The sequence below is a fragment of the Solanum dulcamara genome, chromosome 1 (assembly GCF_947179165.1).
Source record: "Solanum dulcamara chromosome 1, daSolDulc1.2, whole genome shotgun sequence".
Classification (NCBI taxonomy): Eukaryota; Viridiplantae; Streptophyta; class Magnoliopsida; order Solanales; family Solanaceae; genus Solanum; species Solanum dulcamara.
The window spans coordinates 6596843-6619516 of NC_077237.1; the positions used below are offsets into that span (position 1 = coordinate 6596843).

At 33.7% G+C, this 22674-nt stretch overlaps 2 protein-coding genes across 6 annotated transcripts; one reads left to right on the forward strand and one right to left on the reverse strand.

Moving 5' to 3' along the window:
- The first annotated feature begins 497 nt into the window (after nucleotides 1–497).
- On the forward strand, nucleotides 498–11687 carry LOC129899993 (uncharacterized). Of its 5 annotated transcripts, XM_055975001.1 has the most exons (8): nucleotides 498–1441; nucleotides 1534–1745; nucleotides 2577–2826; nucleotides 3683–3895; nucleotides 7973–8125; nucleotides 8219–8430; nucleotides 9465–9738; nucleotides 11093–11687. In XM_055975001.1, the coding sequence occupies exons 1-8, from the start codon at nucleotides 1175–1177 to the stop codon at nucleotides 11405–11407; spliced, it is 1896 nt and encodes a 631-aa protein (XP_055830976.1). In that variant the 5' UTR covers nucleotides 498–1174; the 3' UTR covers nucleotides 11408–11687. The 5 variants fall into 5 exon arrangements, with proteins under 5 accessions (XP_055830976.1, XP_055830966.1, XP_055830957.1 ...); XM_055974991.1 differs by lacking the exons at nucleotides 498–1441; nucleotides 1534–1745; nucleotides 2577–2826; nucleotides 3683–3895 and adding an exon at nucleotides 5632–5908 and having other exon boundaries at nucleotides 7872–8068; XM_055974982.1 differs by lacking the exons at nucleotides 498–1441; nucleotides 1534–1745; nucleotides 2577–2826; nucleotides 3683–3895 and adding an exon at nucleotides 5634–5908 and having other exon boundaries at nucleotides 7872–8125.
- A 30-nt stretch (nucleotides 11688–11717) lies between these two features.
- On the reverse strand, nucleotides 11718–19079 carry LOC129900015 (diphosphomevalonate decarboxylase 2). Its single transcript, XM_055975007.1, has 10 exons — nucleotides 18634–19079; nucleotides 16674–16872; nucleotides 15354–15417; nucleotides 15114–15177; nucleotides 14940–15020; nucleotides 13931–14017; nucleotides 13604–13761; nucleotides 13430–13478; nucleotides 12713–12837; nucleotides 11718–12163 (listed from the first exon to the last, which is right to left on the reverse strand). Exons 1-10 carry the CDS (start codon nucleotides 18847–18849, stop codon nucleotides 11941–11943), a joined length of 1266 nt encoding a protein of 421 aa, XP_055830982.1. The 5' UTR covers nucleotides 18850–19079; the 3' UTR covers nucleotides 11718–11940.
- Between the last annotated feature and the right edge of the window lie 3595 nt (nucleotides 19080–22674).

Genomic DNA, 22674 nt, shown 5'->3' on the forward strand with positions numbered 1-22674 from the left:
AGTAGTTGTTACTTTATTGCTTTTTTGTGGTGGTGATTTTAATTAACGTTTTTCTAAAAAAAATTGGGATAGAAAAGGAGAAATAGAAAGGAAATGACAAGATGAGGAATCCAGTTCTCACCAACCAAACAAAAGTTTAATTAACCAATTGGATTACTAATATTCGTTAACTTGAGTGGTGATTGGGAAAAAAACGATTCCATTTATCTAATTCTTTAATTATTCGGATAAATTGATCATATTAAAGAAAAAAAATAAATTTATTAATTTGATTTAATCAAACCAAAAGCAAAATCATATAACTGACTTTTATTGATTTATAAATTTAAAAATTGATATAATAAATTTGGTAAATATAAAAATTGAAACCAACTAAGTCATAAGAGAAAATGGTGCATAAAACAGCTGAACCTATAAATAAAAATTATGTCGGAGTGATAAGTAGTTATTCCACCAAAATCTTTTAAGTTCCAATCAATTTTTCATATAAATATCACACAGTAGATGCAGTTGGTGGACCAACCATATAATGAAATGGTCGCCACTACTTTTCCTACAAATTTTGGTTTCTCTGTGTCTCCATATATTCAAAAGCCAACATTCTTGACCTACACTAAATCTTTATACAGTTCTAACAAGTTCAACCCAATAGTTGTTTCTCACTCGTTAAAGCTCAACCTTTTTTTAGTAGTGCAGTTCACCCAAGAAAGAAAACAAGAAGAGCTGATGTTTTGATGGATTTTGAGACAAGAACTAGGTTTGCAGAAGAAAGAAAATAATTTGTGTAATTTTGTTCTTGCTCATGCCAAATCTAGCTTCCTTTCTACTGTATCTAGCTCATAGTAAAGTAGGTGCAGTTTTTTCAACTGTCAAGATCAATTGGCATAGGCTCTAGACAGAAAGGATGGAAGAAAGACATTGGAATATCTCGCTGAAGCTGACAACGCCTCTCTCCATAAAGGAAGAATAATCCACGACAAAGTCATACTAGACCATGTTTTCCTTCAATTTTTTCTTACCACATTGAGAGAAACGTGGTTGTAGGAATCGAGTGAATGATTTCATAAGTTCAGGGAATTTAGCTTGCAAAAATTGTCATAAAAGAGTTTTGTGATTGCAGGCCTTCAATCTTAACACTAGAAGAGGGTGATTGTGTTCTTACTTGTTCTTAGTTATGTCTATCTTGAGTTCAGGTATGCTCGGGAAAGTTTTAGTTGTCTTGTTGGTTGCAGGTCTGGCATTCCCAGCCTTCATACCTCCACCTCCCAGAATCTGTGGTTCTCCTGATGGTCCAACAGTTACCGGACCTAGAATCAAACTTAGGGATGGAAGACATCTGGCTTATAAGGAGCATGGTGTACCCAAAGGAACGGCCAAATATAAGGTCGTATATGCACATAGCTTTAGTTCTACCAGATATGATTCAGCTATTGCACCCTTGGTATTTCATCAACTCTTTGTCAAACTTGTTCTTCTGTATCCTTTTTGAGTATAATTGAACTGAGATTATAATGACCTAGATGTTTCTTTCAGGAAACACTTGAAGAACTAGGGGCATATGTTGTCTCTTTTGATAGGCCAGGTTATGGGGAAAGCGATCCACATCCAAAACGAACCATACAAACTACAGCTTTGGATATGGAAGAGCTTGCTGATCAACTTGGACTTGGCCCTAAATTTTATGTTATGGGGTATTCCATGGGTGGTCATTCAGTTTGGGGTTGCCTTAAGTACATCCCTAATCGGTATGTCTGTAAATCACTTTGCATGAGCCACATGCCTCATGAGATCTTGTCCTTAACATTCTACTGATATGTCACCATTATCATAACCCATCAGACACAAAATGTAAAAGACCACAGAATCCACAGGCGAGGAGGAAGTTTTGATTTATAGCAAAGCATTTCGAACATGAAACCAACTGTTCTACAAATATAGTAGATTGTTGTTTCACTTAACTGCTTGCCATCTGCACGTGAAAGGTAAGAGAGGTATAACTGAAGCAGTGTAGATCTCGGTATTACACAACTCAACAAAAACAACAACATACCCATTGTAATCTCACAAGTGTGGTTCGGAGAGGGTAGTGTGTAGTGTGTATGCAACCTTACCCCTACCTTATGTAGGTAAAGAGATTGTTTCCGATAGACCCCCGTCTCAAGTAAAGCAGAACAAAAAAACAAGTAGAACAAATACACTAGCGAAGAAGCCATGCTAAACATAATTAAATAGAACAGGTAGCAAAAACAAAATGTACGACAACTGAAGCAAAGGAAACCACAAGTAACACTAAAATTGTACAATAAGACACTAGGAGAGTAATAATAATAATATTGATTGGGGAACTAGACAATACTCTTTACTAACCTTCTTCCCTGATCCTTGACCTCTATATCTTGCTATCTAGGTTCATGTCTTCGGTATTACATGATTTGATAAAATCAAAGTCCCTCTGAGCGATATATATGCTACTTTCTTTTGGTCATTGCTATTCTCAACAACAGCAGAAAGACTTCTTGTATCCCTGTATCCTCTGTTTTTTGATTATTTGTTGCATCTTCTTTTGGTGCTAATAGGTTAGCTGGAGCAGCTCTAGTTGCTCCTGTTGTCAATTACTGGTGGCCTAGCTTTCCTGCTAATTTGTCCACAGAAGGATACAATCTACAGCTCCCACAGGACCAATGGGCACTTAGAGTTGCACATTATGCGCCTTGGCTAGTCTACTGGTGGAACACTCAAAAATGGTTCCCGTACAATAGTGTTATAGCTGGAAAACCCAAAATGTCTCCCCCAGATTTAGAAGTTGCTTCCAGATTTGCTAAGCATGCAAGAGAAATGCAAAAACTTAAGGTAATTGGTTTCCTACCTGAATTTGGACAATTTACTGTTGGATTGCTCTCACTTCATGATCACTTGCATGTGTTTGATCCTTGTAATAAATTTGCTGGGAAAATTTGTAATGGCTTGGAATTTTGTCCCGGCTCATAGTAAATTGGAGTTTATTCCATCTTTTGTTAGATGTTTCTTCTGTTTTTAATGAAACGTTAGACTTAGAATGACCAAAGGGGTGAAAAAAACATACAAGTTACAATTTTTTGTTTTTTCTTGCCTATGACCACTAGTGCGTTGTCTTGCTATCCGTTCATATTAGTAGTCGTAGTATTGTTTCTTTAATTCTTGTCCTTCGATTTCTGTTACTATATATTGTTCCAACTTCCAAATACCTTGATTATTGTATTGTTTTGTTGTAGTTTCTTTCGTGTTACTATTTATTGTTGTTATTTGTTGTTTCTTGTACTTTCGTTACTTTTTTATTGGACTGTTTTTCCTTGAGCCGAAAGTCTATTTGAAACAATCTCTCTAACTCTGAGGTAGGGGTAAGATCTGTGTACACTCTACCATCCTTAGACCTCACTTTGTGGAACTACACTGAGTATGTTGTCTCCTGTGATTTTTGGTATTAAGTAACATTTTGTCTTGGGGTGTTTGTTATTCTCTTGAGAAAGAACTTTTTCGAGTGGAAATGAAAAGTACGCTGCTATTAGGGATACGAACAATACAGGCCAGGAAGTTAAAATCGTTATAGCGTAATTGATTACAAAACTAAGAATTCTGTTCATATGCTTGCTGCTTATGTTATGAGTATTGCTGGCTCAAAAGTTGCTGCTTCTTTCATCCGTAGGAATATGCTGTAAAACAAGGAGTATTTGAGTCCCTCCACCGCGACATGATGGTGGGGTTCGGGAAATGGGATTTTGATCCTATGGATCTTAAGAACCTTTTCCCAAATGGTGAAGGCTCAGTCCACTTGTGGCATGGTGACGAAGACTGGGTTGTACCTGTTATATTACAGCGTTACGTTGCAGAAAGACTTCCATGGATACACTACCATGAAATACCCAATGTTGGACATCTACTTATGCATGATCCAGCCATGAAGGAAGTTATCTGGAAGACATTTTTGACAGGAGAGAAAGAACAAAAAGTGCATTCTTAAAGAGGAAAGCTGAAATTTCCTAGTAGAAAAATCTTTCTAAATTGTTATTTTTTACTACACATTCCAATATTATTGTAAGAATTATGTCTATCTTGTAAAAATACCAAGCTGTGAAAAATATTAATAATTATTTGAAATTGTTTTTGGCGTTTGTCTTATAGTTTGATTGCAAAAATTATTCAAAGTGTGACAGAGAAATTAGAATTTGGATAGAAGCAGATGCTTAAATTTTAAAGGAATTCAGAATTAGTTAATGTTGGAAAAATAATTTAAAGTTGGCGAAGGAAATTTTGTTTAGAATTTGGTATTCATTTATGCAAGATAATCAAAAAGGGAACAAAATGCGTAATCAAAAAGGAAGGTGCAATATGCGGATTTTACGTATTTCTAGTTTTCTATAAATAGAAGGCATCTTGCACTCGTTTAGATTATCCCACAAAAAAAAAATACAATCCAAAAGAGTAAGAACACAAAGAGAGTTATACACCAAGATAAATATTTAGTCTTGAGTGTTCTCTTTAGTGAGTTGTTCATTTTATAAGAGAGAAGTGTTAATTGTTGTTTTCTCTTTGTATTTGAGAGCAGTGTACTCCCATATTATCACAGTAAGATCCTTCTACCCCGTGGTTTTTTCCCTCTATCTGTTTGAGGAGTTTCCACGTAAAATTCTCGTGTCCAATTTATTTTCATTATTTATTATCATATCAAACTTTAGTTGTAGTGCTTCCTACCCCAAACAATTTATATACAAATATTTTCAAGATTATATTTTCTTCCTTATTTACCGAACACAAAAAACAAAATAACAAATTTACATATTTTTCTAGAAAATAATTTTCAAGATAATATTTTTCATTTTCCTCAATACTGAACACATCTTTAGTGGAAAAACATCAAGATACAAATTTTTTTCCTTGAAGGGAATAGTAACTTGTGGCTCCAGCCACAAAAGTTCTTTTTTTTTCATAATCGAGAAATAGAGTTCACATGGTTCGAAAAATGGTGGATTATGGATCCGTCCATTTATTCATTTATTCTTTTCTACTTAAATATTAGGTTTTTGTCTATCTAGAATCAATAGTAAACTCAGAATATTTAATAAGGAGGTTCAAAATTTGAAAAAATAGACACATAAACTAGGCAAGAGAGTTTGACATCTACTATATATACATAAAAAAAATATTTTAACCACATATAAATAATATAAATTTTCATCGAAGAGAGTTCAGATAAACTCCCTCATTATAAGGTGGCTCTGCTCTGCCGGTAATATGCAGCTAATCCACACATTATCATAGCCTTCTGTTTTGTTTCAATAAAATAGATATAATATCAGAAAAGGGTCATATTTGTCCTTGTGCTCATTGAATTTTTCTTTACCATCTAACTTTGAACACATATTTGTCCTTGAACAATTAAGTATTATGTCACCACTTTTATTATCTTACATGACGCCTATGTGATACCTACATGGCTCATACATGAATATATTTTTATTATCCTACGTGGTACCTACATGGCTCAATATATTTTATTTGACCCACTTAGTAAAAAAAAATATGACGAGAATAAATATAACTTCTTTCAATGAGTACAAAGGCAAATATGACCTTTTTTTTCCGATATAATATTGACACCTGATGCCAGACGAAAACTCCCTGGTCAAACCTCTCAATGAAATGGGCACTACTAATTTTCATACAAAATTTGGTTTCTCCTCTCTGTCTCCATTTATTCAAAAGGTAGTTCACCTAACATTGTTGACCTCTGCAAAATCTTTACACAGTTCTAACAAATTCAACCCAATAGCTGTCTTCTCACTCATTAAAGCTCAACATTTCAGTGTTCTCCCAACAAAGCCATTGAATCATCTTCAAGATTCGATTTTTTTTCATTCCAATTTCAGCAAAGGTATGTTTCTTTACAATTTGAATACACCTAACTCTGGGAGCAAACTATATTATTTGATTGTTGAGAATTTGCTTATACATGTAATTTTTTTAAATTTATTTTTAAGGTTTAAAATTCAAAAAAATGTTTCATCACCATTTGAAGTCATAACTATTATATTCACATACGTACACGGAGGCACTATATTCTCACATTCGAACAAACTGCAACTAATTTGTAGTGTAATACACGTAATTCTAAATATCATATAATTTTAGATAAAGCTAATATAATTCGAGGTATGTTCACGAGAATAATATTAACGTCAATTTTTTTTGGTTTAAACCCGCAATCCGCCCTGCCCCTCTTAGTTTTAAGAAAAAGTCATTTCAACCCGCCTCCCACCCGCATAGCCTAAACTCCGCCCCATATCTGCCCCACCGTATTGCCATCCCTAGACAGAATCAGGATTTTGAGTTTATAGATAACAAATTCCCTAGGAATGCTATAACTGGCATAATATAGACCATGATAAATATGAAGGTGAACCACAATGATAAACATACTTGCTCCATTAGCATGCATATAGCGGAGAACCAGCCCCCTTCAACATCTCTCATAATGTGTGTTCTATGCTGTTGAAAGCTAGATCCACATGAGCTTTATAGGTTCTTGATAATTTCTATTATATATATTAAGTGTATTTTTAGATACAACTACAGGGTTTGAGCTAAAATTACTAAATTCTGCAAAACCTGTAGATAGGTTTGTAGCTCTGCATGCCTGCCCCCTACTCTTGGCCAAAAGAAAATTGAGAAACAAAGTAATGAAGAGGAAAATTGAGAGAAAATTAACAAGCCAGAAAATAATAGTAGTGCAGCTCACCCAAGAAAGAAAACAAGAAGAGCTGATGTTTTGATGGATTTTGAGACAAGAACTAGGTTTACAGAAGAATGGAAATAGTTATATTTTGTGTAATTTTGTTCTTGCTCATGCCAAATCTAGCTTCATTTCTACTGTATGTAGCTCATAGTAAAGTTGGTGCAGCTTTTTCTACTGTCAAGACCAATTGGCATAGGCTCTAGACAGAGAGGATGAAAGAAAGACATTGGAATTTCTCCCCCAAGCTAACAACGCCTCTCTCCAGTCTCCATATAGGAAGAATAATCCATGACTAAGTCATACTAGACAATCTTCTCTTTCACTTTTATTTTGCCACATTGAGGAAAACTTGGTTGTAGGAATCGAGTGAATGATTTCATCAGTTGAGGGAATTTGACTAGAAGGATAGTCATAAAAAAGTTCCGTGATTGCAAGCCTTCAAACTTAACACCAGAAGAGGGTGATTATGTTCTTGCTTGTTAGAACTTGATTTGATTTAAAATTCCAAACAAATACCTTCTTCTATCTTAGTATATCTTGGTTAGTTCATTTGTCTTTCAGTTGTGTATTCCACTTTCAGTATTTTGTATGTCATCACCTCGCCACCATTCTTTATTTTCTTTATTGTCATATAAAAGCGGAAATTTCCTTGTCAGCAATTTTTTTCTAAAGAATACTCTTTTTTTCAATGGGTGATTTCATAAGTTGGAGCACATTGGCCTTTAGATGAGCAAGGGTTATCATACAAAAGTTCTGTGATTGCAAGCTTTCAATCTTAACACTAGAAGAGGGTGGTTGTGTTCTTGCTTGTTGAAAACTCAATTCTCCTGAAAGTTCCAAAATAATATCTTCTTCTGTGTTATTACATTTTGTTTAAATTTGTTTGCCCTTTTGTGTATTCCACATTCATTTCTTCATATCATCACCTTGCCACCATTCTTTTTTTCTTTATCGTCATATAACATCTGAAATCTCCTTGTAGGCAAAATCTTTCTAAAATTGTTCTTTTTTCTCTACTAAGCGATCAGTATATATCTTAGGTTGCACTATGTCATCTACATATTCCATAATATTATAAGAGTTGTTTCTATCTTGTGTTCAGGTATGCTCGGGAAAGTTTTAGTTGTCTTATTGATTTCAGGTCTAGCATGGGCATTCCCAGCCCTCCTACCTCCACCTCCCAGAATCTGTGGCTCTCCTGATGGTCCAACTGTTACCGGACCTCGAATCAAACTTAGGGATGGAAGACATCTGGCTTATAAGGAGCATGGTGTACCCAAAGAAAAGGCCAAATATAAGGTCGTATATGCACATAGCTTTGGTTCTACCAAATATGAGTCAGTTATTGCACCCTTGGTATTTCATCAACTCTTTGTCAATCTTGTACTTCTGCATCCTTTTTGAGTATAATTGAACTGAGAAATAATGGTTTATTGATGTTTCTTTCAGGATACACTTGAAGAATTAGGGGCGTATGTTGTCTCTTTTGATAGACCAGGTTATGGGGAAAGTGATCCACTTCCAGAACGGACTATACAAACTACAGCTTTGGATATGGAAGAGCTTGCTGATCAACTTGGACTTGGCCCTAAATTTTATGTTATGGGGTTTTCCATGGGTGGTCATTCAGTTTGGGGTTGCCTCAAGTACATCCCTAATCGGTAGGTATATTTGTACCCAATATCTTTTGCTTTAAAGCTTGATGTGTGGAAATCACTTGGCATGAGCGACATGCTTCATGAAATCTTGTCCTTAACATTCAACTGCCATGTCATCATTATCATATCCTATCAGACACAAAATGTAAAAGACCTAAGAATTAACAGATGAGGAGGAAGTTTTGATTTATAGCAAAGCATTCCGAACATGAAACCAACTGTCCTAGAAATACAGCAGATTGTTGTTTCACGTAACTGCTTGCCATCTTTACCTGAAAGGTAAGAGAGGTATAACTGAAGCAGTGTGGATCTCAGTATTACATTACTCAACAACAACAACAACATACCCTATGTAATCCCGTAAGTGGGGTCCGGAGAGGGTAGAGTGTATGCTGCCTTACCCCTATCTTATGTTGGTAAAGAGGCTGTTTTTGATAGATCCTCGCTCAAGTAAAGCAGAATCAAAAAACAAGTAAAACAAATACGATAGTGAAGAAGCTATGCTAATTTTTTTAAAAAAGAACAAGTAGCACCAACAAAATGAATGACAACTAAAGCAACGGAAACAACATGTAACACTAAAATCAAAGAATAAGAAACAATAACAACAACATACCCAATGAAATCCCACTAGTGAGGTCTGGGAAGGATAAAGTGTACGCAGACCTTACCACTACCTCATGGAGGTAGAGAGGCTGTTACCGAAAGACCCTCGGCTCAAATTTATCAGCTCCAAGTGAGACGAATCAAAGAATAAGAAAGTAGGAGGTAATAATAATAATACTGATAGGAGAACTAGACACTACTCGTCTACTTACTAACCTTCTACCCTAATTCCTGACCTCCATATCTTCCTATTTAGGGTCATGTCCTCGTTTTTACACAACTTGATAAAATCAAAGTCCCTCTGAGTGATATATTTGTTACCTTCTTTTGGTCCTCGCTGTACTCAGCAACAGCAACAACAAGAAGACTTCCAGTATCCCTGTATTCTCTGTTTTTTGATTATTTGTTGCATCCTCTTTTGGTGCTAATAGGTTAGCTGGAGCAGCTCTAGTTGCTCCTGTTGTAAATTACTGGTGGCCTAGCTTTCCTGATAATTTGTCAACAGAGGGATACAATCTACAGCTCCCACAGGACCAATGGGCACTTCGAGTTGCACATTATGCGCCTTGGCTAGTCTACTGGTGGAACACTCAGAAGTGGTTCCCATGCAATAGTGTTATATCTGGAAAACCCAAAATGTCTCCCCCAGATTTAGAAGTTGTTTCCAGATCTGCTAAGCATGCAAGTCAAATGCAAAAACTTAAGGTAATTGGTTTCCTACCTGAATTTGGATAATTTACTGTTAGATTACTGTCACTTCTGTTCCCTTCCATGCATGTGTTTGGTCCTTGTAACAAATTATTGTTGAATTTTAAAGGTGTGAATGGGAAATAAAAGGTTGTGACATTTATGAAAGGTTGTGTCTTTTCTGAAAGGTTGTGACTTTTTCAAAAAGTTGTGACTTTTTTTGAAGAGTTGCGACTTTTCTGAAAGGTTGTGACTTTTGCGAAGGGTTCTGACTTTTTCAGTAAGCCACAATAAGCATTTGTTCACACTACTCTTTGTTGTCTATAAATAGAGGATTTTCCTCTCATTTTTAAACATCAAATTTCTCCCCCTTCTGCATATATTTTCTCACAAACAAAGTTGAGTCTTTGTGTGGTTTTGTTGCTGGGTTTTGAGTTCGCTGAAATTATTAAAGTTTGAGGTACCGCTACTTCTTTAATAATTTATCCGTTTTATCTTGAAAAGAAATAATACATAACCTCGGGTACAGTGAGGGGATTAAATTCTGTAAGGTCACACAGTGAATTCGGTGGACTCGGATATTGTTTTTATTTTCATCATTATTGTTTCTAGTTTGCTAACTTTGATATAGGAATAACAATTTTCAGGGAGAAATTATAATGGCTTGGAATTTTGTTCTGGATAATAGTAAATTGGAGTTTTATTCCTTCTCATATTTAAATGTTTCTTCTGTTTTTATTGAAACGTTAAAATGACCACAGGGGGTGAAAAGTCCTACAAGTTACATTTTTTTATATTTGCTTGCCCATGATCACTAGTAGTGTATTGTCTTGTTGTCCGTTCATACTAGTAGTTGTAATATTGTTCCAGTAGTTTTTTGTCCTTTAATCTATTTACTATACGTTGTTCCTTGTACCTCGATCATTGTATTTTTTTCTTGTAGTTTTTGTTCTGTTACTATATGTTGTTATTATATGTTGTTTATTGTACTTTCGTTACTTCTTTTTACGGGCTTTTTTGGACTGTTTTTTCTTGATCTAAGCGTCTATTGAAAACATCCTCTCTACATCTCGGAGGTAAGAGTAAGGTTTGCGTACACTCTACCCTCCACAGACCCAACTAGATATGTTGTTGCCTATGATCTTTGGTATTAAGTAACATTTTGTCTTGGGGTGTTCGTTATGCTCTTGAGAAAGAACTTTTTTAAGTGGAAGTGAAACGTATGCTGCTATTAGGGAGACGAACAATACATGCCAAGAAGTTAAAAGCGTTATAGCGTAATTGATAACAAAACTAAGAATTCTGTTCATATGTTTGCTGCTTATGTTATGAGTATTGCTGGCTCAAAAGTTGCTGCTTCTTTCATCCGTAGGAATATGCTGTAAAACAAGGAGTATTTGAGTCCCTCCACCGCGACATGATGGTGGGGTTCGGGAAATGGGATTTTGATCCTATGGATCTTAAGAACCTTTTCCCAAATGGTGAAGGCTCAGTCCACTTGTGGCATGGTGACGAAGACTGGGTTGTACCTGTTATATTACAGCGTTACGTTGCAGAAAGACTTCCATGGATACACTTCCATGAAATACCCAATGTTGGACATCTACTTATGCATGATCCAGCCATGAAGGAGGTTATCTGGAAGACATTTTTGCCAGGAGAGAAAGAACAAATAGTGCATTCTTAAAGAGGAACGCTGAAATTTCCTAGTAGAAAAATCTTTCTAAGTTTTTACTACACATTCCAATATTATTGTAAGAATTATGTCTATCTTGTAAAAATACCAAGCTGTTAAAAATATTCATCTGTGATGTGCACCTAATCCACACATCACAAGTGCCTTCTTTTTTGTTTTGGTTAAAAATTGTTGCAAGTAAGGTAATATTAACAGTACTCAAGAAGGAAAGACAACAATCAGTAAGGATTGCTACTACACAAACAGCAAGACAGATCATTTGAATTCTCCACACCTGTTGAATTTAAAAGATTTCTTAACATTAAAAGAAGCAATTATAAGGACTTTTATTGCATTGCTTAAAGATGAGAGTACACAACTAACCTAAGCTACAAGCCAAAGCTTTGAATTCAAAGTTCATCCAAACTAAGAAAAACAGTTTAAAATGGCAGCCCCATCTTCTTAAGGCAAAGAGGCTGCAATACTTGGATCTCGTGGAGTTGGGTCGATTATTTAAACATTAGCACAAATAAAATTTTGCTCTTTTACTTGGGCAAACCAGTTTCAAGGCTGAGGAGAGCCTGACTTTCGTCAGGTAGCAAAACTGGACCTCTACCAGGTCTTGTGCAGATGAAGTAGCTTATTTCACCTTTGTATTTCTGAGCCGGAACCTTGTCCTTAATTTCAGGTGGAGGAGGCAATGCTTCCACGTCGTTTAAATCCTGAATCCCAGCATCCTTTAGAATTGACTTATCACCAATGACATAGCTGGAGAGAAAGGAAAAAGAACAATAATGAGCAGTGAAGATGGTCGATGGTTGCATGTCGATAGCACGAGGTCCAGAATACATATAATGGTGGGGTGTGTTTATACGGAGGAAAAAATATTGGTGTTTGGTTCCAGAAAATAATTCCTAGGAAAAAGAAAATATTTTGCATCTGAAAATGAGTCCCCTCACTTTTGGACGGAAATCGTTTCCCTTCGCAATTATATCAACTATTAACTTTATATCATCGTCAGTAAATAATTTTTTTGGGAAATATTTACTACCCTCAAACCTAAGTTCCGCGGTCTCTTCACTTTCGATGTCGCACCTGTCAAATTCTCCAAAAATGCACTACTTTTGAAGAATCCAAAACGCACCCGTTGACATTTTTGAACAGTCTGAGCAACATAGACTCAAACCAAACACGGGAAAACATTTCCTTGGAATATATTTTCTAAAGAATAAGTCACTTTCTAGAAAACATTTTCTCGAACATGACTTACCTCATTAGTTGTATTAGAACTTTGAATCTTTTATAAGGCAGACATACCTGTCTAGATCGGTATCTGAATTTGGAGGGAAGTGGAAAAGAAGCCTCTGAAGCATAAGTGTGGCAGCCTTTCTGTTACGTGCAAGTAGAACAGCATTTGGCCCAGCATCGAAGGTGTATGCGACCTGGAAATATTCTTATGTTTAGTAAAAATGGAATATGCATTTATTCACGCTACATTACACCTAATTTTGAAGTCAAACTTGCAGAAACAGATCATTAGAAGCAAACTGTGAACTGATACATTCGTCAGCAACAAGGCTAATTATAGTGTTCAAAAAGGTATGAGATAAGTCCGAAAGTTGCTGGTTATAGTGTCAAGATATTGGTGCAGTTCATGTCAAGTCACTAATGTCAAAACCAGCTCAAGAAGGGAAAATTTCAATGTTGGGGTGCATTGCGAAGGTTGCAAAATCTTCAGCACAGAAAGTGCATGAAGTTTATGGGAGAGAGGTATGTCATGAAGGAAGCACTCACTGCCCATTACAAATATAAAATCAGATTTCCCGAAAAGGGGTAATCATCGTTCTGCTTAAAATAACTTGTGTCCACTACTTTGGGTCAAGTACAAATTTGTGTGACCAATTTAACCTGCAGAACTTTGATATTTCAAAAGGTTGAAAATCTTGGTGACCCGTTTTATTACTTCAGTAAAAGAGAAGAAGAACCACATCATGCAATTATCTATTAGGAAAATAGCAGGATAATGTTTTAAACCTGTGGAGTTCCTTCTGCACGGTTCCATTTCTCGACACAGCTAATTACCCTGAAAAGTTAACACACCATCAAGACTTTCTTGTTTCTCCCACTTTCAGTATAAGAGATCATCAAGTTCAGAACTTCTCTGTTACAACACAACTCAAGATACAGCCTGAAGTTAATATAACTTGCCTATGAGATGTGTCATTCATGTAGAATATAGGAGGGGTAGTGTCCATGCAGACTGCATGAAATTGATTGCTGTCAGAACAAGTCAGTTGAGCAAAAGTTGGAAAATCGCGTTTTTGTATAGCTTCTTCCATCTGAATAATGCGTTTTGGTACTACTTCCTGAAATATGCAACGCAAAATGAGAAGTCAAACTTTTGATACAATGTTTACCAATTGAGCAGAGGATAAAATAACAGTGCTAATGAAAATAAGCTGGAGATTTTCGAGAATATTGATCGAAGATGTGTCAGACTACAAAATCCTAATGTAAAGAGTACACAGACAATACCTTTGCTCTGTGTTCTATAAGTGCACTGGTTTCAACAGTCTCGCGCATTCCTGAGGTGCTACTTGTTTCCTTCTGCCGTGAGCTCACCTGGAGTACAGCACATAATAAAAAAATTGAACAGAAAAAAATCAGAAGGCACAAGTTGATGAATTAGTGTAATAATCAAACTGATAGCATCATCATTTATGCACGCATCTTATTTAAGAAGATGATGCAAGTAAAGTTCAGAACCCTGTTTATTTATGAAGTTGAAAACAGAAAATACACCCAAAAAACTGATCTGGTGATCAACATTTGTGTAATTCACGACTAAACTTCACTGATTCATAGTCAAGAATTATGAGTTACTGAAAGTATCTTAAAGTTGCTATTGGAGAACTAGGAAACAGTTATATGTAGGACTTGAAAGTTCAGTAGCAATAGTTAACCATTCGAAAAGAAAGAACTAAGAAATGCAGAACACATAAATGAACACAAATAAGTGCCATTTTTAAAGTTAAAGAATTAGTTAGTAAGAAATAAAAGCAGAATACTCTCTTTTTCCTTCCAACTTCCCAGCATAGCAGTATGACTCAAAGGAACTTGGATTTCTAGAAGAAGGGGTTCCCCAAGATCTAAAACTTGAATCAGGGGCTCATTATAAGAATGAAAGAGAAACCAAGTGAAAGAGAAACCAAGTTCTTCTCTACGACCTTATTCCCATAAAATAATTCCCTTTTCAAGTCTGATGGAATACAGTTCCAATGGGATAGATTCGGTTGTTCCACTTATTATTATTACCGAAAATCACTGATGCGCAAAAGTAAAGCTATGACAAGTATCGTGTTTGGACAAAGAACAAGATGGGACAAGTAAAAACAATAACACAAAGACAGATTTTCGAATCTGGATAGGAGAAACAGACATAGACACAGATTCTTTCTTCCTTCTCAATGACTAACAATGACATGAATAGACAAGCTTTCCAGAAAAAGTGAATAGCAATCACATCTGGATGGGAAGTACATACCACTGCAATGATGATAACAAGCTCATCCCAGTGTTTCTCATCTACGAGCGGAACAGCAATGCTATCGCTACCATCTTCCTCCTTCACACATCACAAAAGGAATCAGACCACACTGAAAAGATAGAGAGTACGTTGAGACAATCTACAACACAAGAATGTAGGAGCTCGACATACCTTTCCCATGACCCACTTGACAAATCCTCCAAACAAGCTTCGACAAGCACTTCCTGAACCTTGCCTGCGTGGGAATAAGTGAAGTATGTCAGTTTCTTATTTTTCATAGTTATTGAATGAGCAGTTGAAAAGAAAAAGCAAGATCAAGTAGGATCGGTTTGATATGTTGTTACCTCGATCTCAAAACATATAGAGAAAAAAGACCAGGTAACGAAATATTCACGACTGATATGAATTTACCTTGCTATGGCAGAAAGTCTCCCATTGTCCTCTTGCACATTCATTAACTTCGCAAGGGAAAAAACTGCATATAGGAGACATAAGTAGTACTCATCTCACAACTTTCGGAAGAAATGTGATAATGGATAAAATAGAGATTCTCACAATAAGAAACATTCACTTAGAGAAAAGCATTTTCACAATTACTCTGAAGATGAATTCTCAAGAAGGGCTACACAGTTCATAAATTTCATAATGAAAATTTATTATCCTTACAGATAAGGGTCAAAGAAGATAACACACAAACAGAAGCTCCATCTTGAGGAAGTCATGCATATGCAGCATAGAGTGGAACCATGGATAACTGTTACAACTAACTCATCAACCAACATGTAGTTGAAATAATGCAACAGCAATTAGAATCCAAAGAAGCTCAAATGCACAGATAAATGCACTATCTATCAGCAAGTACATTCTTTAAATGGTCAACTCATATAAAAGTTACAGAACATAATTTCCTGAAAATAAGTTGCAGTTAAAGGAAAACGTTATAAAGAAGCTTTGATTTATTTGTGATTTGCATCAAGTGAAGCTTGTGGTACTTGGTTAAACTGTACTATTTACATGAGTAGGAAATTGTAACACAGATCATTCTTAATAGACAGAGTATGGACCACAAAAAAAAAAAGCTTGTGCTTCTCCACTAACAAAACTATTTTTTCAAGGGCCTTTTGGAACTATTTTACTTGCCCAAGTAATATGATATGTTGCTGTCATGGAACCAAGGTCATGCCAATAGAAAAATACCCAGAAAAGACATATGCAACAATTCAGCAAAGATAATGGCTTTATCCTAAAAGCATTCTGTCAAGCTGGTAAAAGAACCCAAAGTTTTGGAACGCTCTGGAAAAATACAAACATATCACTTTGATCTTTGCTAGTTGAAGTCAGATCACATATTTGAGCACATCAAAGCCCCAATGAAATTAATTTCTAGTGTCATATACTCAATAAAAAACAAAGTTACTTTGGATTTTGTAGACCACAGAACAAGCACATATACTGACAAATAAGGTTAATTACACAGTTGCATCAGTTCCAGGCACGTGCAATTTGCAAACACCTTATACTACATGAGCATTATGCAAATGCATGCAGAAAAGAACAAACTTCGGAAACTCTTGTATAAGAGTACTCCGGTTACTTTTCAGATTCATTGATCATCCTTAGGTTCAAGATCCATTGATGATCCTTAGATCTTTAATATTAGAATATCAATGAAATAAAAAAGAGGAGTAACAAATGATTTCAGAATACAAGAAAGAGAATGGTTAATCATACCAAGACAGGCAAAACCAGCAGCTGAGGAAGCCAGACCAGCAGCAGTAGGAAAATTATTGTAAGAATCAATATGCACATGCAAGTTCTGCCAATCATTTTTACTGATCTTGATACCCTTCTTCTCATCCTCAAAATCATTAGCACGAGCTCGAATTTCTCTTAGACAATTTTGGTATCTGTCTCCAGCAAGGGATATTTCCTACACAACGAACAAAAGCAATGTAAAAATATCAAGACTCAAGACCCAGCAACAAAAATCTGCAGCATACATATCTTTCTCATTGCTCGAAAATGGAGGGAAAGGGGGAAATATAATGAGCTCAGATTTCAAAAACTGTAGAAATATGAATTATAAATTTCCTGCACAACTATTTTAACCAATTTCTGTAGCAAAACCAGAGAAGATAATCAAAGACATGATCCATCATTAAACAAGAAATGCATCGTAAAAAAGAACAAATAAACTAAAAAATGCAGAAAGTATCGAGAGTTCATACGATTCATTTTCTTCTCGTGAACCTCCTTGATTCCACTACATGTAGTCATACACAGCCAAACGACATAGAAAAGCTTATATATTTTAATAACAAAACAGACTATGATCTTGTAGATAACAAATAAAAGCAGAAGCTAGACAAACATTACACTCTTAAAGAACTGAGTCTTCCCACTACATGAGCTTCCAGGATACTCTTGTTTCAAGTTAATCAATCCACATAAACTTCTATAAATGAGAAATTTTTACTCTTCAAGAACTGAGTTTCCTAAACATCTGAGATGCCAAAAGCCTTGTTTAACATAAAACCAACCCACATAAAACTACAAGAACAAATGGACATCAAATAAAATCAGATATAGGGATCAAACTCAGATTAAAAAAAAAGAATTTTCTTAAATAATGGAACTTTTTCAACATCTGAGCTACCAAAGCATCTTGTTTTAAATAAATAAACCCACATAAAATTACAAGAACAAATAGTCATCAATTTTTTTGTGAAAAAATCAGAATGAGAAATTTTTACTCTTCAAGGAACTGAACTTTCCCAACATCAGAGCTTCCAATACAGCCTTCTATCACATAAATCAACCCACATAAACTTACAAGAACAAATGCATATCAACCATTTCAGTAAAATCACACTGATAAAATGAGAAAGTCAAGAACTAAACTTTTCAAAAAGAGTCTTCTTTCACATCATCTACCCAAATCAAAATTACAAAATAAACATATAGTCATCATTCAATTAACAAATACACTGACAAAAACTAGTAAATTTTCACTCATCAAGAACAGAACTTTCTACACATCTGAGCTTCCAAACCAGTTTTCTATCGCATAAATCAATGGGTAATCTTAGTATCTTAGTTGGTTAGCTAAGAACTTTCACCTTGTTGATAAGGATTCGATTCTCACCTTGTAATCCTCACCTACCCCCAACTTTTCTTTAAAATGTACAAAATTAATAATGTTGTAGGGACACTGAGAATCTTAGAAGATTAGTTGATTAGCTAAGAACTTCTACGTTGTTGGTGAGAATTCAATTCCCCCACCTTGTAATACTCCCCTACCCCCAATTTTTTCAAAAAAAAAAATGTACAAATTAATAATGTTGTAGGGACACTAGAGAATCTTAGTAGCTCAATTGTATAGCTAAGAACTTTCACCTTATTGGTGAGGCTCTGACTCCCACCTTGTAACCCTCGCCTACCCCCAACTTTTTTTAAAAAATGTACAAATTAATAATGTTGTAAGAACACCGGGGAATGTTAATAGCTCAGCTACTTTCTAAACTTTTACTTTGTTGGGTTCGAGTCCCACCTTGTGATTCCCTCCTTCATTTCCCCTTTCCCTACCCCATTTTGAAAAGAAGAAAAAAATCACATAAATCAACCAAACAAATACCCATCAAATTTCTAAAGACATTACATTAAGAATTTTTTTTAAAAAAAAAAAGGTTACCTTTTTATTTAGCCACATGCGATCTTGTTGGAAAGAAGGGCTAACAGCAACAGTGGTTGTGGTACAAAGATGTGCGGGATCAAGGGTAACACTAATACTATCATTAATAGCAAGAATAAGATTTTCATCTCTTTTTCCCCAATATTTAATCACTGCTATGTTTGTGGGTGTTTGAGCAGTCACCATAAGAATCCATTTCTGTGATTGTTCTGCCATGGCGAAAAAAATTTGGGGGGGGGGGGGGGGGGGCGTTAATTCCAAAGAATGGAATTTGGGGATTTAGATCTACAAAAATGTGAACGTGGGTTGGTGTTAAATTTGCGTTTAGTAGAGTATTTATACAACATGTGAAGGAGCATGGCTGCTAATATAGTAGTGAGTGAGTTACAACCTCCATTGTTGAATGAGAAAAGTTTGTTTATTATTTATTTCTCCTTGTCAATATATTTACATCTTGTTTGGATGGTTGTATCCTTTAAATTTACCGGTAGTATCGGCGAAAAGTCTCATTTTATATAATTATGAATTTGATGCGATATGTGTGATATTATGTAATAGTAAAAATAATATAATCTATCTAAAAGTTATATTTATTAATATAATATAATATATGCAGGGGCGGAGCTTTGTGGCTAGGGTTCATCCGAACTTCCCTCAGCGAAAAATTATATTATTTATATATGATTAAAATTATTTTTATATATAAATAGTAAATGTCGAATTTCCCTTCGATTAGTTCGTATGTCTACTACTTCAAATTTTATATCCCTTATTAAAAATTCGGCATCCACCCATAAATATATTAGGAAACATTACCTAACATATTCTTACAAATGCAACAGAAAAATTAAAAATGTGTGTATTCTCTTTTTTGTTTTGAAGTAAAGAAAGTGACTCAATGTGGAGTGCTACAATTATTAGCAAAGTGTGTTCACCCAAAATAGAAAACTTGAATCAAATCAAATCAAATAAAGAAAAATATTGATATTTTTTTGGTTGGTTTGAATTTTATTTTTAGTGAAAAATAATTGAGAAAAATCAAATCAACTCAAATTGATTTTATATATATATATATATATATATATATATATATATATTTATTTATTTATTTTAAAAAAATTATGGTATATATTTATTTTTTACACTTCTAATTCGTAATCTAGATATTTGCCTTTATAATAATTGATTTCTTTGTCTATACTTTCTAGTTTAATTTATAAATTATTAATCTTTTGATAATGTTATAAATGTATTTCATATTTAAAATACCTTGTCTTTGATTTCATTAATTAATCAGCTTAATTCAAATATTTCCAAGATATCTTAATATATTTTTTTAAAATTTTTGCACAGAACAAAATTTCTTATAATTTCTTAATTATAATGCTTAAATTAACTAAATTCTTGGAAAATACAATGCATATAATTTTTTAGAGGAAGTTTTTTTTCTAAAAAAAAAATACCTTTCCATGAGTGACTTGCCTTATTTTAATTTTATAACCAAAAAGAACCTGAGTTCCACCGACAACGTTTTATTAATGTTTGCCATTTAATTTGCCAACAATGCACACTGAGAGTAGCACGATGTGTACAGAGAACCACGCCCTAAAAGTTAATTAAAATAAATAAGATTGTTCAAAATTAAATCGAAATCGATAATTTAAATTGAAAAAAGTTATTGGTACTAGATTATTAGTTTAGCAGTTTCAGTAACATTTTGATTATTTTTTATTATTAGGTTATCGGATCTTAACGGTTTGAGATTTTTACTTAACAGGTTAACTGATAACCCAATAATAACTTAATATATTAAATTTATACCATTCGATATATAAAGTTTTTGACTTAAGGTTTATGATTGCTTCAAATTCTTAATTATTCTACAATGTGTCAGTATTTGTTTTTGAGTAAGGTGCAATTTGTCAACTCATGTATATGATTCATTTGATTTGTCACCTTATTTTTAAGTGATCTTCAATGCTTCTTTTTTGATAAATCTTAACAGTTAAATCGATAATGATCAATAAGCGATAATCAATAAGTCAATATCTTATTGTTCTATTTTTTCTGTTATGAATATCAAATGATGTCCTCATTAAAGCACAACAATTGTTAAATATTGGGTATGAGTTCTGAAAATATAAAAAGCATTTTACTCTTATAATGAGATTATTATTATTTTTTACTAACAAAAGTTTTTACTTGAATGATACCTAAAATGTATTTTTGCTAACTGAATGAACAAATACGAGTTATAGTATTTAACAAAAAAAATCTATTAGAAAAATGAGGAAATCTAAAATTTATTCCAAATTTTGTTGCTACACATTGGTCTGTGAGCTTTCTAATTAATAAAAAATTATTGCTTTATCATTAATAAAATGAGCATTTGTCCCTACCAAAACCAGACAAAAGAGGCCGTTTGGATTGACTGATAAGCTGTTTTTAGTTTTTTTTGAGTGTTTGACGGCCAATTTAAAGTCATTTCGTATTAAAATAAGCCCCAATAAATAGTTGGGTTTATTTGGATGAACTTATTTTAAGCAGTTTATAAGTTGAAAACAACTTATAAGTCAAAAAAAAGTTGGTCTGCACCTATTTTTTTTTAACTTATAAGCAGTTTTCAACTTATAAGGTGCTTAAAAATAAGTCAATCCAAACAGGCTAAAAATAAACAATAAAATATAGTCTAGATGTTAAAAACATCTGTATTTCATAAGAATTAAAAAATAAAAACAAAAAGATCATGAAGATCAGTTTATTTTAAGTACATTTATGTTAAAATATTTTAAAGTAATTTTATTGTGTTTAAATAATAAAAAATAAATTAATACTTTAAACACTTTTTAAAATTAAAATAATAAAAATAAATCAAAAAATCATACGTTGAAATTTTTAATTTACACATTTTAGCTTATGAATAAACAAATTCATCCAAACAGGGTCTTAATTGTTGGGTGGCCGAATGCCATTCTGCACCAACTCTCACATGTCTTAATATATTTGTCAAATTATGACAGCTATAAAACCGTTCAATTACTATATTTTTGTATCAGAAAGGGTTCATCATGATTAGGTTTGCGTATCGATCAGTTTAATTTAATTTTAAATTTATCGATTTAATTTATTGATTATTGATTTGTAAACATTCTAAATCATTATAGAATCGTTAAGATATTAACTTATCGATTCAATTATTGATTTAACCGTTAAGATTTGACCCAATTTTTTATATTGAAAATTACTTAAAAACAAGGTGATAAATCAAAGGAACCACACACAAGTTGACATATTATATTTTGCTCAAAAACAAACACTGTCACATTGTAAAATAACCGAAAGTTTGAGACAACCTGAAATAAAAATATGTAACTAAAATCTAAGTCAAGGACTTTATAAACCAATGATACAAATATGATTATTTAATTTACTACCGTGTTATCGATTAATCCGTTAAGAAAAACTCTTAAACCGTTAAGAACAAATAACCAAAAAAAATAAATCAAAATCGTTAAATCAATAACCGATTATCAATAAATTAATAATTTTTTTCCAATTCGAATTATCAATTTCGATTCATTTTGAAACAATCATAACTCTGACCATCTTAATCGAAAAATCATATTGTATGTATAAAAAAATTCATGTTCAGTTTTACTTTAAATAATTTCAGCTCCTCTCATTCATGCTATAAAAATGCAATTATTATTGATCTGAAAAACATCAATTAAAATTCAAAAGCTAAAATGATATCTGGGATTATTAAATACTTATTTTTTATTTTATTTTTCTTTAATCAATTGAATGGGACTCTACCATATAAAATCCACTAATAATAAAGAATCAATTGAGCCGTCAAAGGCAGTTCAGTAGTACTTTGTTGAAATAATCACTTCTTAACTGACTTTATTACTCATTAGGAATACCACTTATTAGTAGGCCAGAGTTGACTGTTTTACAATTTTTGGTCATTTTGATATCCAAATTGAAACTACTAATTTAAATTTACAAAAGAAAAATCGGACTTGAGGATAATTCATA